We start from the raw sequence: 17,822 nt of genomic DNA on the forward strand, positions 1-17,822 counted from the left end.
GGAAATCATGCAACATTTCTATATGTCTTTGAAGATTCACTGAACTCTGTAAGAGTTAAATATCATCTTCCCTGAGCCCTGTCACATGTACAAGGTACTGGGACTTCAATTCAGCAGCTTCCTTCACACTCCACTGTTTCCTTAGCTCTTTGTGGCAATGAGTCTACAAGTCTTCTGCTCATAAGAGTCCTGAATATGTCTTCTTTTGTCCATAGTTGAGCTTTTTAAAGGAAATATAAAGTCTATAGAACTATAGAATCTTTCTTAGTTTTAGGAAAAAGTATTCTTAAGTCAGTAATTGATACTTCAAAGAAACATAAGCTTAAGTCTTTATAATTATAGGTTATATAAATTGTTCTAATTTGTTTATATTGTATAGTAACCATGCCATTTGTTGCCTTCCAGTGCAGTGGAAAATAGGTCTACATAGAAAACATAGTAAGTTTGTCATGTTGGCCCAGATTTGTGAATACATTTAAACTCTTAACCTTCTATTGAGTCCCCACTTCTTATTGAAAATCAAACAGCTGCTGGTGCCTAAACAACATTTTATTGAACATCAACCTGTCTGTTGTGCACTGGCACTGTGCATACTCTCAGCAAATGACTCTTGCATCTTTTGGCTGATTTGAAGTATCTGGTTTAATTCAGATATAGCAAATCCTGATGTTAGTGCTTACAGTTCTCTGGTTCAATTACTCCTCATCCCAACCACTCTGCAAAAGGGGCTGAGGAGCAGCAAGAAAGACAGGTCCTGAAAGAAAACTGCAAGACAAGCAGACCACACCAATAGGGTATTCACTCTTGACAGGGTAAAGGATAAAACAACTAAGAGGTGAACAAATAAACAGGTAACAAAAATCTTCATTTTGTTTTCAAGCAATTTAAAACATTTAGAGACAGCAAAAAACCAGTAGACATGGTAAAAGGAAAAGTTACACAAAATGTGCATTTCTATTTCTTCTCTCTTAAATGAAATATAGTCTGCAGTTTCTATAAATCCATGTTCTGTCTCCACCCTGGATACTGCATTCAATTCTGCAGCCTCCCCCCGGTCTCAGTAAAAATAGAACTGGAAGAAGATTCAGAAATGGTTAACAAGGACAAAGGCACAGAAATGGGATTTCATAACAGTGAGTTAAAATGGTAGGAAAGTAGTTCTTTATGAAAAGGGCACTGTTTCTGTTTGTGACAAAGCTGTCTAGATAATAAAAGCAGGCAAAATCTCCAGTCTCTTTGAATTCAGGTCAGATGACTTCTCCAGTGTATTTGCATATTTTACTTGGTGATATATGGAAAAAATTATTATCAATTAATTTGTTACTGCAGAACAGGCCTTCCCTGCCTACAGGCCATGGTTTCATAAAAACCTTTAGGCAAAAGGAAGTGATATTGGAGTCTCTTTCCCTGGCAGGGTGGAACTGCTAATTTGAATGTATCTACTATCATGTCACATTATCAGAATTGTGTAGGTGGCAAGGGACTTCTTCAAGTTCTGTAGTCCAACTTTCTCCTCATGGCAGATCCCATTAAAGCAGGTTGCTTTTAGTCACGTTCAGTTGAGTTATGTATATCTCTGAGGATGGAGTTCCCACAGCCTCTCTGGGCAAGTTGTTTCAGTATTTGATCCTTAAAAAAAAAAAGAAAATTGTTTCTTATATTGAATTGTTGTAGGTTGTGCTCACTGCTTCTCGAGCATCTCTGGGCAAAATGTGGCTCCATCTCTTCTACACCCATCCATTAGGAAGTGGTACACAGCACGATGATCTCCACTCACCATCTTTAAACCTGAGCAAATCCAGCTCTCTCTTCATGTATGTCATGAACTGCAGCTGCCTGAGCAGTTTGGTGGCCTTCACTAGCCTTGCTTTAATGTGTCAAGGGCTTTCTTAAAACGAGACACAGAGCTGCAGATATAGTGTCACAAGTGTCAGATGGAGGGGAAGAATCAGTTCCCTCCAAACCCACCAGTGGTACTCAGCCCAGTTTGGGCACATTTGCTCCAAGAGCACACAGTTGACTCGCATCAAATTTGTCCACCACTGCCCTCAGCTCCTTTTCTAGAAAGCTGTTCTCTATCCAGTCAGTTCCCAGCCTGTCCCACTGTGTGGGGTTATGCCAGCCCAGTTGCAGGGCTTTGCAGTTGCCTTTGCCGAACTTCATGAGGTCCCCAAGAGCTCATTTTTCCAGTCTGACTAGGTCTGTCTGAGTAGCAGCCCTGCCTTCCAGTGTATCAGCCACTCCCCCCAATTTAGTATCACCCACAAATGTGCTGAGAGGTCACTCTATCCCATCATCCTGGTCATTACATCAGCCATTTCAAGAATCCAAGTTGATGTAACCTATATAAAGAAAGCAAGTAAAATATCCTTCCAGACATATGCTGGAGACTTCAAATTTTGTTTTAGAAAAATGCACACATTGCACTGCCAAGTATTTTTTTTCTCAAGATATGAAAATAAGAAGTAGCCCTGGATTCCAGAAGAAGCAGGCCATGGGCCTTTTTTGGGTGCAAATGCCAAAAGTAGAACTTGACTTAAAGAGTGCAAATCTTCTGGAAGGCAGAGATGACTGTCAGAACCTAAGAGCCAAGCAAGCTGGAAGTTATTTAGAGAGTCCTCCCCCAGCATCTCCAGTGTGTGCTTTTGCTCAAAGACAGACAATATAATTCCATGCCATAAAAATGGACAGAACTGCATCAGTAAATACGTGGTGCTCTGAGGATGTTCTTGCAATCTCATTACTTGCCTGGGTGGTTGTACACATGGAATGGATTCTGTGTTAGCAGCTGTTCTACTTAAGGAGCAGAGGGGAGATTGGGGAACAGGAAAAAAAACAAAACCAGAAGGAAGAGAGAAGAAAACTGTAGGAGTAATTCAGCTCCTCTGCAGACATTATAGCCAGTTTCAAGAACATTTCTGTAATAACAACCTTTCCAGCACACAACTGTCTGTTATGGACAGTCACACACTAGCACGGTGTTTTTGCAGCGTGGACAGAGTAACATTGCTGCCAAAGGGCATGTAAAGGACAATGTTACAGACATGATCCCCAGATTTCTCTCAGGACATATTGTGCTACTCAGAGATACTATTACCAGAGACATTACAGGTTATGCTATAGGCTGGTATAGTCTTAAAGTTCTGTATTTTGTTCTGTATGCTAGAACTGGATTTGAGATAACATGTGTACATCACAAAATACTATAAAATGGCTTAGCGGAATGTTTGCTAATCTCCCACATGGAGTTTGTCTCTCCAAACTTTGCTTTACAACTCTTGTACATTTTGGGACAACATCTCCAACAACATGAGCTGAAGAAAACATTAGTAAAAAGGAAGCATTGGTTGTGAAAAGGAACTAAGAGAAGATGGAAGGACATGAAAGTGAGGAAACCCAGCCAAACCTCCAAAAATAGGAACAAAGGCACTGAATGTTTCCAAACAAATAGATAATTAAGGCTGTTTGGTTTGGTGTTTTTATGAAGACAGCAATGATAAAGAAGTTGTGTACTACTTGGACACTCAGTATCTGAAGGAACATACACTTGTAATGGATGTATTCCAGGCAGAACCTGTGTCCCAATCTAATGTTTAAGAAAATGTGGGATAACTCAGAGACATTTACCAAGTATAGCAACAAGTAAAAACAGTCATTTGACTTAACTGCTGGGAAGAAACTCTTCAGGTTTAATTATTCTGATACCCTCACAGTAAGGCACGGGCTTCTTTTCCTTATTTTCCTCCAGGAGTCAGTGCCACAGAGGAACCCAATCTGGGACTTAACCTGGAATGCAAAACATCAAACTCCTGTTTCCCAGCTCTGCTACAGACATCATAAAGCACCTTAAGCAAATCATCCTGCCTCCATTCCCATCTCTAGCAATGGGAAAATAATTTCTTTCACCATTCTTTATTAGTTCATTAATTCAGCGGGGCAGCAAGTATGTCCTATGGCTTAACTGCCACATGCTTAATCCTGTAGGATCCTAATTTTTTAGACACCTTTGATTAGACACCTACAGACCCTAGTACTTCTATACTCATCATCAGCGACATTACATTTGTTCACAACAGCTAAATGCAGAGTATATATAAATTTGACCAAGGTAGGTGCCATGCTTTTTCATTTCTCAGGAAAAATAACTGCTCTTACTAAAGAAAAATATTTTAATGGAACTATTATTACTCCAAAACCACCGTTTTTCAACTGTTTAGTCAGCAGTAAATCTACTGTTACACTGGTCTCAAAATCACTACCTTCACCTGATCACAGGGTAGTGGCTAACTTGCACTTACATTAACTTTATTTTAGACCATTCTAGCACTTTCCATAAACATTTTAACATTTGTGTTGTTATAGTCTGTCATTTTCCTGCATGTACATAATCCTGGACACTGAGAAATGAGGCTTTTAGAACTCATTTAACAAGTTGCCAATAACAGTGTAATGCTGTGAGAATGTTCCTCAGTACAGCCATGTGTCTCAATTATATTAATCTGTTTCTCAGCTTTAAAAACAATTAAAGCAATCATAAGGCACATGCAGCCTTGCTTGAGAAAGTATATTTGAAAAGCAAATGCTTCTCCCCGCCCCTGCACAGCTCCAGTTGACAGACAAAAAGAATTCATCAGTAACAGGGAAATGCCATTTGTCACATATGATTTAGGCCAGTTTCCAAGTGCTTCAAATAGAAGAAAAGAAACACTACAAAAAGAAATATGACACATCTACACAGCCACATAAGTTTTTAATTAAGAAATTTAAATGGAACTAAATTTAATGTAAAAAAGTATGACTCTATCATTGTAATCCATATGAACTTCCAATCTGTTACTAGTATATTTTCTTAGCCATATACCTGGCAATTAACTGGACAATCTAGCTCCACCTCAATAAAAGTATTTCCTTCTATCAGATTTCCTCCCCTCTCATCAATTTCACTAGATGTTCTCCTTTGAACTCCTATTACACTCATGGGAATCAGAACTCATGACTTGCATTCCTTACTTCATCACTACATACAGTTTTTGTCCCTACGCATCTTTGTGTGCTTTCTAATAGAAGCAGCTGTAGTCTGAGCATTTCAGTCTCATTTGATTTTTCAGTGGTTTTAAGGTTACTTTCCTTTCTTCAGAGAAAAACGTATCAGCTGCACTAACACATTGCATCAGTCAGTGTCCTAAAGAACAATATGAAATGTAATTCATCTTGCTCCCTTGGATACTGTTTTCATTGTCATATGCAATGGTATGCTGGATGGGATACTGTTCAACTGGAAGTTTCATTAACCAGCTCTCGGACACCATTAAAATGTTCTAATAGGTGTGACTTATTGACCGGAAGAGTCAGTAAACAAATGAAGTCTAAGTGACAGTACGAGACCAGAGTAACAGTAATTAGCAATGTGACTCCGTGAGTAATAAGAAAATTGCCCTGACCCAGTTGATGGCAATAGCAACAAAATCTTTAAAAAAATTTTAAAAAAACCCCCCAATAGATGGGTTTCCTACCAACACTTGTAAGGGTCATGGACAACCTTTCTGGTTGCCACACAACCCACTTCACTAGTATTCCACTCCAGCTGTGTTGGGACACACAGTGGTAGCTGTGCTCCCCATGTTGGCTGGAGCCAGGCACAGGGATGGAAGGAGAAGCATGGGCTGGCAGCATTGTCCCAGCGCACCGTACCTGTGGCTGCTTGGTACAGATCTGCAAGGCATCGGGGCTTCACGGGAAGCCTCCAGCAACCTTCCCCTCTGTGCAGAACACCAGCACTCAGGTGGAACCCTGCTGATTTCTGCTGTGTGGAGTTCACACCACCACCCTCCCTTGACGAGTGCCGTGCACAGTCCTGGCTGAGCCGCCACACCTCACCTGGTGTTCTGCACGCGCTTGCACAAAGGCCTACCAGGTGTACAATAGCCTATCAATATCCTGCCTCCATTTATCCCACGCTACCCTCACTTCAGTGCCAACACAAACATTTCAGAGGGCCTGGATTAATGAGAGCATAACAAAAACAAATCTGATCTGTCCATGCATGCTTTTTGCATGTTGGAATCACACCACATATGATTTTCTACCTCTCCTGAATAAAGAGGAACGTTATAACACAGAAATCAGAGCATTTTAATGCAAAAGTAGAATTATCCTTCAGTATGTGCATGAAAAAATGGTTTTATTTCTTTGATGAAAATATTGTTCACAAAACCCCTCCACCAAACTACCAGCTGCTCTCCAATAGTAAGATGACATGACCAAGAAAAAGTTCTTGGTAAGTTCCATAAAAAAACCCCTAGTTTTATTTCTCTTTCCATATCCTAGTAGTGTAGGCCTCAAAGGGATCCAATGGGGGTAATATCCTGGAATATAATAATGCCAAAAAAAAAAAAAAAAAAAAAAAGACCACCACAAGACAAAACACATGCACACAAAATCAATACTCTAAATTTCAGGGCTCTTGGTTGCTCGAACAACTGGCAGGAAATGCACTGGTTTCAGTGCAATAATAAAAGGTAAGAAGAAATACTTGGAAAATATGAGCACAGAACAACTCACATAAAAGCAAGTGGTATTGTCCGTGTGTTGAGAGAGGGAATGAGACAGATTGTAGTAAGACACCTGGTTGTAAGTTTTACAAAATAATACAAGAGTTTTAAAGGGAATGGAAAAATATGCAAATACAATACAATGTACAAAAAAAATACTCACTTTGAGAGTATTTTATTTGAGGTACAATTGAAGTTTTTATCAAGCTACAGATATCCGTAACCAGTTTAGGAGTTGGTTGTTCTTTAGTCATCTAAGGAAAGGAGCAATCAGTAGATGAAGTCTGGCTGATGCAGACTCCAGATAGAGAACGTCTTCAGCACTGGTTATAATTAACCACTAGACACTAGACTAACTTACAACACAGTTCCTGCTTTACTCTTCAGATCTAGATTAAATTACCTAGGAACTGCTGTAGTTCAAAAAGAAAATATAGCTACCAGGGCAGGAAGGTCTGGAGGAGCGGAGAGGCGACCCCCATCAGAGACCTGCGGGGTGTGACCCCCTGTGCCTGCACCGCGCTCCGCTGCGAGTGACAGGTCCCAGCTCTCCCCGGCTTTTCCAGCGGCAGCTCCTCCCTTCTGGCCAGATGGACAGCACAGCTTGGACTTGGGCTCCGGCTCCGGGGGACCCGGCTCGGGGCAGAAAGCAGCCTTTTATAGCCGGCACGCCGCTGCCGCGGCTCACACCTACACACTCCGCTGCAGAGCAGGACGCCGCTGCCGGGACCCGCGTCCCCGCCCGCCGCTGCCCATGGCGCTGCTGCCCCCGCTCCTGCTGCTGCTGCTGCCGGCGGCCGGTGAGTAGAGCCGGGCCCCGGGCCGGGGCTCGGCATCCGCACGGTCCTTCCCGGCAGGGAAGCCGGCCGCGTGCAGCGGCGCCTCCACGGGCTCTGCTGGACGCGCTCCCTTGCCCGTGCCCGGCCGGATGGGGCATGGCAGCGTCGGGGGGCAGGTGGGAAGAGGGGTAGAGAAAGGAGTGTTAGCAGAAACACTCACGGGAAGTGCCTGTCTTCCCACGTCGGAGAGCAGTCCCTGTGACAGCTGGCCAGCGCTCGGGCACAGCTGGGTGGGACTCGCCGTCAGGAACCCCCGCTGGAGCTGCACCGACAGCCCGGCCGGTGCTCAGCCCGCACCTGCACACGGGAGCAGGGCTGGAGGGGCTTACATCACTTGTGTAAAGTTCATCGGTAATGTACAACTCTGCTAACGAAGTTCCGTGTTTCAAATCAGTTTGCAGCTTGCACATGCAATAACAATCTTTCTATAAAGCCAGTATCTTTATCCCCACTCTTCTCCGGGTATTGGTGTGAGCTGTCGTGGAGCACTTGAGTTAGTAAGCATTTCAGAAACAGGCATTGCTAGAACTGAGATTGCCAACAAAACCCTAACTGGGCTGTTCTGAAAAATGAGTCAGTCTTCATGAATTAGTTATGATGTGAGAATGTAATTAAAGGACCCCTGCCTCATACCTTCACCCAGCCAATTACTCACTTGGCAAATATTTAATTATTTTTTTTGTCTCCTACATCCTATTTATTAAGCAGTATTAAAGACCGCTTGTAACAATTCAGTCCATTTCCTCATAGGTTTTCTGCGGTATTCATCAGTACAGTATCTGAATATACTCTCATTTACCTGAAACTTTATTATTGTCCCTCTTTTTCAGCTAGGTAGGTGGGCTGACACAAAAAAACATCCTCTAATTTTAGGTTCCCATGGTGATATGGTAGAACCCACTTTTACCTACAACTACATAAAATTATGTGGAACTTCAACTGCTCAAAGCCTGGTTCTCACTGAGTACTGTGGTAGCTTGGTACTCCAACCCCAGGATATTCAGCAGGCTGGGAGCCTACTATTAGTAAACATCAATAGGCATTGTTTTAAAGTGATTAAATTAACCTCATGCTGAACCTTTGTGACAGCTGTAAGGATAAAATCCTATCTTCCAGAATAGCAATCAGCTGTCTTAAGTAAAAGATTTTCTTCCACTTTTTTTTATACATTCCTACGCAGCTTGGAAATTCACCACACCAAATCTTGCAAATAGCAGGATCCTAAAAAAAAGAGCCTCAATTCATTCCTAGAACAGATTCTGGGCACAGAATGGAGCAGGGTCTGGGGGAAGGCAGTCATGTGATTAAAGCCCACAAGGTAAGGTGCTTGCATAATGGGGCTGACTTAGGGCCCCACCAAGCTCCCTGCCCCAATTCTACTTCCTGACCTCAGACTGCCCCTATGATTCCTCCTGCATTTTGATCACCCTCCAGACTTCATCCTTTGCATGGCACAAACCTCAGCAAAAACATTAAGTAAAGCAATGAAATCACTGCTTCTGCCAGCTTAGAGTGCTCATTAAGGAGAGCCCGGCTACGCTCCGATAGCTCTGAGTCAGGCATCTCAGTCACCCACTCCGTGGGCAGTGAGGAGCACGGGAAATGCAATTTACCTGTTTCTCAATTGGTCCAAAGTATCAAAACAGGCAAATTTAACCTTTCAAAAAATGTACACGTGACCAGAGTTTGTGGAGATAGCATGTAAACTGTCTGGGCAATAAAATGAGGTGAAAAACGCCATTCCTGATGGCTTATGAAACAAGAGATAAAAGTCTAATTAAAAACCAAGAGGTTTCTGCAAGGCACACAGTTCTTTTTTGCAAGATCTTGGAGATGCATCAGAAAGTCTGCTTATTCCCAAGTTTCAAGTTCTGAACTACTGGAGTACTATGACAGCATAGAGATATCCCTATAGGAAATCTTACATATATTTAACATCAAAAAATGTTTCTGTACCCTCAGTCTTTGAAAGAATGGCTTAGAAATTCTTTTTAAACCCATGAAACAGCATACACTGTATTAGATGCTAATAATGTAGTTAGGTGCCATAATTATGCAAAGTTGTACATTTCAATAAAAATGTGAGTATGTGTCTGGAAAAATAATCATTATCTTTCCATTGAGCCCATTGCAAAGAGTAAAACATTATAGGAAATAAGACCTTTCACAAAAAATTACTGTGTTTCTAATTTTTTTTCCCTGTTTGCATATGGAAAATTTAAGGGAGTGGATTTTTAAAATACTTTATAAAGCAATGAAATTAAAATAAATGCAATCTGGCTCACTCCCTTTTTCCCCACCTACAAAGTTGTGTTTGACAGAGCTGCACACAACCTGCATGACAAAAACCAAAAAACAGACTAGACATCAAGGGACAACACTGCTCTTTCAGAAACACATAATCAAACCTCTTGTTCACAAAGTCTTCATAAAAACAAAAACAACCACACAGAAGATTACAAAAACTTAAATCATAAAACATTTGGAAATATGCAGAATGTCACTTCAGTCTCTAACTGTATTCCACAACAGTTCTGATAAAACTCTTTGGAGATTTTGTTATATTGCAAACACACCAATGCTATCATCACATCAACATATTGATACTCTGATTGTTTCCATAGTTCTGTGCATTCTCAGATGATATCTCAATGCTTTTATTAACTCAGGTCATAAAGCTGTTGTGACAGAGTATCCTATTCTGAGTATCTATGGTACAATACCATGCTGGTTTACTGGATGTCCAGATACTGTAACACAAATAAATTACAAGGACAGAAAGTTTATGTCCTTTTCTTTAAGATACATGGCATATTATACTTGAACTCCTCAGCTACCAGACAGTTAATCACTTCTACTTGTCATGGATTTAAATCAAGGGACGAGGAATTGTCCAAAGTTAGCAAAAAACGCTGTGATAAAACCAGAAAATGACTTGGAAATTCTTATTTTCTTCTTCCTGACTTGTATCTCTCCTACACTATCCTTCCCCAGTTGCCAGGAACTGAGACACAATGTAAAAATTCTTCACTTTTTCAGAATCCCCAAGGTCATGCAGAGCAAACCCAGCTTTGCCATTAACCATGGTTCCTCCAGACATTACTGGCTGTCTACAAGAGTAACCATTACTAAACATTGAAGAGTATAACCAGTTGCCATTTCTAATGCTGCAGCCTTATTGCAGGGTTTTTTTCAGCTCAGAATTTACTGAACCTGTACTGACAAATAACATAACACTTTCAATGCTATCATAAAACTAATTTGTCTATAACCAAATGGATGCTTCTGCTACCCAGAACCAAAATTTCACACTAAACATACAGGCAATATTCTGGAACAGGAGCCACGCACAACAGATACTATTCACTACCTTAGCAAGGAGGTTTAGTGCAAACTCAGCAGTTTTGAGATGAAACTGCAATCGACTACAATCTTAATTCCTCAGGATATGATTGCTTTTAATCAATGGCCAAAGCTGCATGTGCAAGTTTAAGCACTCTTGTTTCCACACTTCTGTCCCTAGATCACATGCCCAAAAAGCAGGAGGGAAAAGATCTGGGAGTGGTCACCAGTCAGGAAAATACTAAATGCTGCCTCAGGATTCTTCCTGAAGTGTTTTTTTACCATTCTCACACACAAATCAATTGAATTTCTTAGTGAGGTGATTTCATGAGGTGTTTAAATTCCATTCTTTCATGAAATTCAAGTGCCGGAGGTCACCAGCATCCCACACGTTTCAAGTTACTCAACTGTGCTGGGACCAGTATTTTTTCTGACAGATTTTCCATTAACTGATTACAGTTAATCATATAATCTATTATAATATAATCTATTAAAAAAGATTACTCTATTATGCTATTATAATAGATTATGTGATTATACAGATTACATAAAAATTGCATCATCATATAGTTATTTAGTAGGAAAATAACTATCAAAACCTTCAACAACAAAGACTAACTATTTTTTTCTGCTGTCTCACTCACAGGTGTTATTAGTTATTAAATCTTAATGTCTTTTGCAACCTGTAACCAGTACTTGGACTTTAGGTTTATAAATTTTTCTCCTCTTACCAAAACAGGAAATTTGTGTAATTAATAAGAAATTCTAACCAGAAACCTTGTAAAACTAATTTGTGTTGTAGTCATTCAGCTTCTTAAAATTTGCTCCGAATAGCTTGGAGCCTGCACTGCAAGGAGAGGCTGCCCATTCTCATTAGGGTTCTTCAGTGTTTTAGTTCCATCTGTCAGGATGACATGAACCCCTAAAAGTGTCACCCAGAGTCTCAACAGTTTTCTGCTGCTTGGGACCTCTTCCTTTAGTACTGACATGAGATAGTTAAAATATAGTTCCGAAAGAAATCTTTGTTCTGGAGAAATAACAAGTGAGAATCACTTAAAAAACAACAACCCCAAACAAAAGTAAACAAAAAAATAACCAAACACCACCTTTCTAATTTCCCTGGAAATTACTCCAAGTACCCACCCATTTCCCTGCCTTACATCCACCACATCATCCCCTCCAATTATTTGGCTGCTTTGTCTAAAACTGAAGAAAACCAAAACCCTATCATAAAGGACCTATTTGTTCCAGTGTAAAGCACTACATTCTACAAAATAACATGGGCAAAATTGCATGTTACATTAAAGACAAAATACTGCAACCTTGGGGCAGCTAAACTTAGCAGATGGCTGGGTCTGGGCCACAGAACACACGCTGGCCCTCACCAGTTTGAGGACTGGAAATGACTGAAATCTGCCATCATATACTGCCTCCATGGGAGGAAACCACTGCAGCCATCCTCAGTGTTCAGTGTTCTGCTCACTATGGACTGGAGAAAAAGGGACTGGAGTCAAGCAGCGTGGCCCCAAAGTGTCAAAACTAAAACTGGAGTATTTTCAAGTACTGACATTTTTTATCAATGCTTAAAAAAACCCAAACAATCCCAACTATTTTATATTTGCTGATGAGTTCAATAATAGTTTTTCTTCCACAGTTTATAAAGGCACTTTTGGGGAAGCCCATTTTAGAAATCGAAGAGGAATTCTGGAGTTAGCCGGAGCCATCAGATGCACCACAGGCCGCTCTCCTTTTGCCTACCTACGCTATGGATGCTACTGTGGCCTGGGAGGAAAAGGATGGCCCAAGGACAGAGTAGACTGGTGAGAGTAACTATTTATATGAGTGATTAAGTGCTGAATGCGGATGACAGATAAAAGGACTAAAATATAAATTAGGCCTGTTGCAGAGAGGGAACTCAGCTTAAACACACCTCAGATTGCTAAGAAACTCTGAAGCATTCAAATTGTGTTTCTGTAGATGTACATGATCTTGCCTTTAATTCAAATTCTCATTGCTTTAATAAAGGATTCACAGTACAACAGAGTTTCTTTGCTGTTGCTCTTTGGCAAAGAACTAAATAACTAAAGTCTTGCTGGAGAAGCTTTAAAGCTCAAACATTGAAGCCATCTAAAGTAAAAATTTTTTTTAAAAGGCAATTAAAAATCATTTGATTTTACTATCTTCCATGTTACTAGTATTCAAAATAATACATTAAAAATTATGCAAAATTCAACCTGTTGAAAAATAAGAATTCTAAAAACCAAACCTTTCCATTTAGTACTATATCTCAGCATACTGACTATCATCAATGTAATTTGGAATTGAACATTAGCTGACAAGAAGATGAGTTTCTGGGGTTTGTTCTGGTTTTGTTTTGTTGTTGTGTGGTTTGGTTGTTTTGTTTTTTTTTTAATTTCTATGCATGAAATGGAGTTATTGAGCTGTGTTGTTCAACTGTTATGTACCACAGGATCTTTACACAGGGATTTGTGGGGAACGACCAGGTAATTACTTAATAAGCATAGGAAAAAATGGTAATTGCGAAGTGAGAGCTCACAGCATTAACTTTTCCTATTGCAGACACAAATTCCTCAGGCAACCTAAACACCATCTAAACACCACGTGCCTAGTGTGATCTGATAGTGTTAGGCTACCAGGAGGAAACTGAAGGAATGAAGGAAAGAAGGAATGAATGAAGACAGACTTTGTGGAAACACCCTGTTCTTCCACCAAGTCAAAAAGAAAGGGTGTAATTAGTTTGCAGCAAAAACTTACAAGCTGCCTAATTTCAGGTCCTTGTTACCTCCCCCCCTTGGTATTCTGGGTTTGCAATGACTCCACACCAGAGACACTGCACCAGCATACTTTAATGCCTTTTTTAAGCATTAAAATGTCATTAATTCTTACCTGTACTGTTCAGTTCCACAACACCATAGAAAGTCTATAAATTCTTTGTGCCAATTATGACAAGAACAATTTTGAAATAATAATTTTGAGCAACTTTCCAAATTTTCTAATGATAATGAGCTAACAGTTTATTTTGTAGAAGGGGCTAGGAGGAAGGCATACACATATGTAACAGAATGCTTTGAAGATTCAACTAGCTCAATGTATATCAGACATTTTTCTCATCACTGATTACATGAAAAAGTAGTAACTTTTTCCAAGTGATCTAATAAACAATTACCCTGGTTTGGTTCCTGAGCAGGTAATGTTTGTACATGCACTGATGTTGACTGTTTTATTATTTCACAGCTGTAGGAAGCCACTGATAAACCCCACCCAGATTGTGTGACCATAAATCACCATTTCTGTTCCTCTCAGGTGCTGCTTTCACCATGACTGCTGCTATGGTAGGGCAGAACAAGCAGGTTGTCAGCCAAAGACTGAAAGTTACCACTGGGAATGCGAAGACAATTCTGCTGTGTGTGGTGAGTGAGCACTTAGGAGTTTTTTGGTGTTGGTTTTGGGGGTGGGTTGTTTGTTTTGTTTGTTTATTACTTCTACTGATTATCTCATTAGAAAGGTATTTTCTTAATTAACTGTAAAACTCTTAGTTTAGTATCCTGCCTTTTGTGACTTTTTTTGCCAGGATACACTGTGCCTCCAGAAAGCACAGCTAAACCAATCAACTGAATGCAGTTGTTTCTTCTTAATCCACCCCTACTGACTGACGTAAGCAAACAAAACTGTGATCTAGAAGCATCTTACCTTTTCAGAAAACACAACCAAAACCCTCCTCCTTTTACTGAACATTTACAGTTGTTCAAGAACCCATGTTATGCTACTCCCTGCAGGTCTCCAGCTGGAGAGCAGCTACAAACAGGAGACAAGAAAATTTTAACAGTTTAAAAAGGATCTTTTCCCTACTTGGCAGAAAACATTTCATACCATTTGCAAGTTTATAATGGACAAGTTTTTGGCAGATTTACCCCGATCAGTTGCACTGATGGCTGCAATTTATGAATGAATTCATAATTACAGTTTACAGTTTCAAACAATGAGGTAATAAAATATTTGATGAGTATGTTTATTTCTGGAAGTTAAATTAACAAATATTAATTTGAAAATATTTACATTATACAAGTGTACAAATTGCAACACACTGCTGACCACAATCTGATAGATTTTGTTTGATTGTTCCTAAATATACTTGTCATGCTGAAGTAAGGGAAGGACAAAGAGATCACAAAGAAAGAAAAACCCCAAAAAATGGTTATTGGAAAAAAACGGCTTTCTTTTGTATTTTTTGTTCACAACTCCCAAAATTTTAACAAATGCTTTCCATATACCTCAAATACTGATTGAAACTGTAGCTTCTCCCAAGTCCCCAGCATTTGCTGAGCTTTTTTCTTCTTGTGGTCAAATTTTTGTATTAGTTTGTTGTCTGTGTGTTGTTTGGGGTTTTGTTTGTTTTATTTTTAAAATCAGGTGCTAGGTCAGTTACTTTGCATGTAATTTTATGCTTCTACCTAGAATGCAAATGAGCTTGAGAACTGGTTATTATTTACACTACAGAAATGCAAAAACCCTTACATAAACTCATTTAAAACAAGTCTGAGTTTCTGACTACCATGGTTTAAAGGCAACACAGTTGGCCATTCACAGAGAACACAAAAACCTCCCCTTTCATAACTCAATTTAGAATTTGCCTCAAAAACAAATGAAAGTTTTGGAATACCTCCTTTCCTCCTTCACATTCAACCTTTACTTTGCCCAAGTGTAATTCAGAATCTCTACTTGCTCATTTCTTCCCCTGCCCCAGATGTACAAAGCATCTTCTCTCTCACACTAATTAATCACATTACAGTCCACCCTTATTTGGCTGTGAAGATTTTGCTCCTGACAATATTTAAAATACCAGCCAAGATAGCAGGCATGTTGTCAGGAAACAAAAGTGCAGCATGGAGAAGATAAAGTCTGGAGCAATATCAGGAGAAGAACAGAAGAATAGTTCTCAGTTAACATGTTTTGATTTTTTATCCTATCATGTTGTTCATGCTACTTACACTATTGGGTAGGTCTTAGGGCAGCTAGTTGCAGCATAAACATATACATACTTTAAGAACACTTCCATTTCATGGCAAAATTTGAGTTCATTCACAAAACTGAATGCTTGTTCTGCTCCTGGACAAATCTCAAGCAGAGTTTTGGCTAAGCTTTTAAAATGGCAAACACTAAGACAAAATGTAATCAAGGATTCTTCAGTTTACAGACAGTGACAGAGAGAAAAAACCACACACTTCTGGGTTGGCACACTGAAGCCAAAACACATTGCTGTAGAAGAAAATGTTCATGCCAAGAAGAAAGGCTCATGCCAAGAAATCTGCTAAGTTACAACGCGACAATTATAAAACAAACATGACAAGACATGGATTTTATCACACAAACACACTTTACCTAACTTCTTACTGCACAAATTAATAAAAAAAGATGGACAATTTAGGCTGGACATGAAACATCTTTGCATGCCATGTATAAATCCCATATATTATTTTCAAAGCTATATCCTATAGTAGATTATAAAGGGTATGTGAATGGAGGAAGTATCTTCCCAAAGTCAAGTTTCACTAGAGCAAGAGGGAAGGCAGGGATGGTCACATACCACTTTCTAAAGAGGGATCAGTTATCAGAGTTCCTTTATTAAAAAACTGGAAGAGGAGTATTTAAGTTTTTAGCTGGCTATTGTATTTTCACCTGCCAAGTTTGGTGATTACTGACTGATCCACAGGTTCTCAGTCTTATCAAAGTTCAGTACAGTTCCTATTGCACTTGAAATCGAAGAGGCATAGTTGGGCAAATATGGAACATGAGGGAGCAATTCTTGGTATTCCATTTGGTATTTTTAATTTCTTCAGACTAATATCAAACTTACTGTGTTTTCTTTCAGACTCACTAGAAGATAAATGTCAAAAAATGGCATGTGAATGTGACCGTGAAGCTGCCAAATGTTTTTCTAAAGCTCCCTACCATAGAAAATACCTTTTGTGGCCAGACTTTATGTGTGGTGAGATTCAGCCTTTGTGTAGGTATTAGATATGTAACTCTGTATATATTTAAATCTAAAACGACTTTTGTTTTGGTCACAGTAATGACAACAAATGATTTTCCTCTTTCTTGGTACTCCTTCATGCCACCTCAGTCTCTCCACCCCCAGAATGGCCAAAGTAAACATTTTTCCTCTTATTTACCTTCTCCCATGTACTTTTATTGACTAAATAGAAATGTGAGTTTATCAGCTTAAGGAGTAACCGACAATATTAATTTTTGTTTATATTCAGATTCACAGATGTTTCAGATTCATAATATCATTGGCTGTGAACTTTTTATCCCCCCTCCACTGGCTGTAAGATACAAACCAAACTTCTCCACTAACGTGTAAATTAGCATTTGTTAGCGTTGAACTGACTGGATAAAGTGCATGAAGTGACAGTGTCAGCACAAAGAGCCCTCTCATCTACACTAAACACTTATAAAGCCTAATTTAACTGTTGAATCTCATTCACCTTAAGTAATCCTACCTGCATTAAAGAAAGCCTAATATAATTCTTTTTTTCTAGCATTTGCTTTTTAAATAGAGTTATCCAAACAGCTGCTTATTTTTTATGGCTCAAGCTCCTTACTCTATGTACATCCAGAATTTCCTGTAAGCACAGGGAGGAGTTCTACCCTTAGAACTTAAAAGCCAGGTTTAAAAATGCAAATGCAAACCATCACCAAAACAGAAACATGAAAAAACGTAGAAGTCGTTAGAACCAACTGGCTTTCCCACATGTGCTTGATCCTACACAGCAAGAGTTTATGAAGTTCAGAAGTGTACATACCTCATCAGGATGTAAAGGTGGTTTTAGCTAGGGTCACTTCATGGACGTTTTTAACCTTTTGGGAAGAGAAATCAATACCCTGAATTGCTGAATAATACACTTTTTTGTAACTGCTAACTTTAACAAGTTATAGAGCCAGGAGTGTTTTATGTCTATTTTCACCCATCTCAACTTACTCAAAGATGCAGGCTAGAGAACAGGTTTGCACAAGTCAGAGCTAATAACATGTACTTCAATATTGAAGAAAAAAAAAAAAAATCAAAACC

The 17,822-nt window shown here is 39.5% G+C and overlaps 1 protein-coding gene across 1 annotated transcript; it reads left to right on the forward strand.

Moving 5' to 3' along the window:
* Positions 1-6,722: 6,722 nt before the first annotated feature.
* Positions 6,723-17,773, forward strand: PLA2G10 (phospholipase A2 group X). The gene is made up of 4 exons (XM_069030346.1): positions 6,723-7,351; positions 12,387-12,552; positions 14,057-14,163; positions 16,623-17,773. Exons 1-4 carry the CDS (start codon positions 7,306-7,308, stop codon positions 16,766-16,768), a joined length of 465 nt encoding a protein of 154 aa, XP_068886447.1. The 5' UTR covers positions 6,723-7,305; the 3' UTR covers positions 16,769-17,773.
* Positions 17,774-17,822: the final 49 nt, after the last annotated feature.

The sequence above is a fragment of the Aphelocoma coerulescens genome, chromosome 14, assembly GCF_041296385.1.
Source record: "Aphelocoma coerulescens isolate FSJ_1873_10779 chromosome 14, UR_Acoe_1.0, whole genome shotgun sequence".
NCBI lineage: Eukaryota > Metazoa > Chordata > Aves > Passeriformes > Corvidae > Aphelocoma > Aphelocoma coerulescens.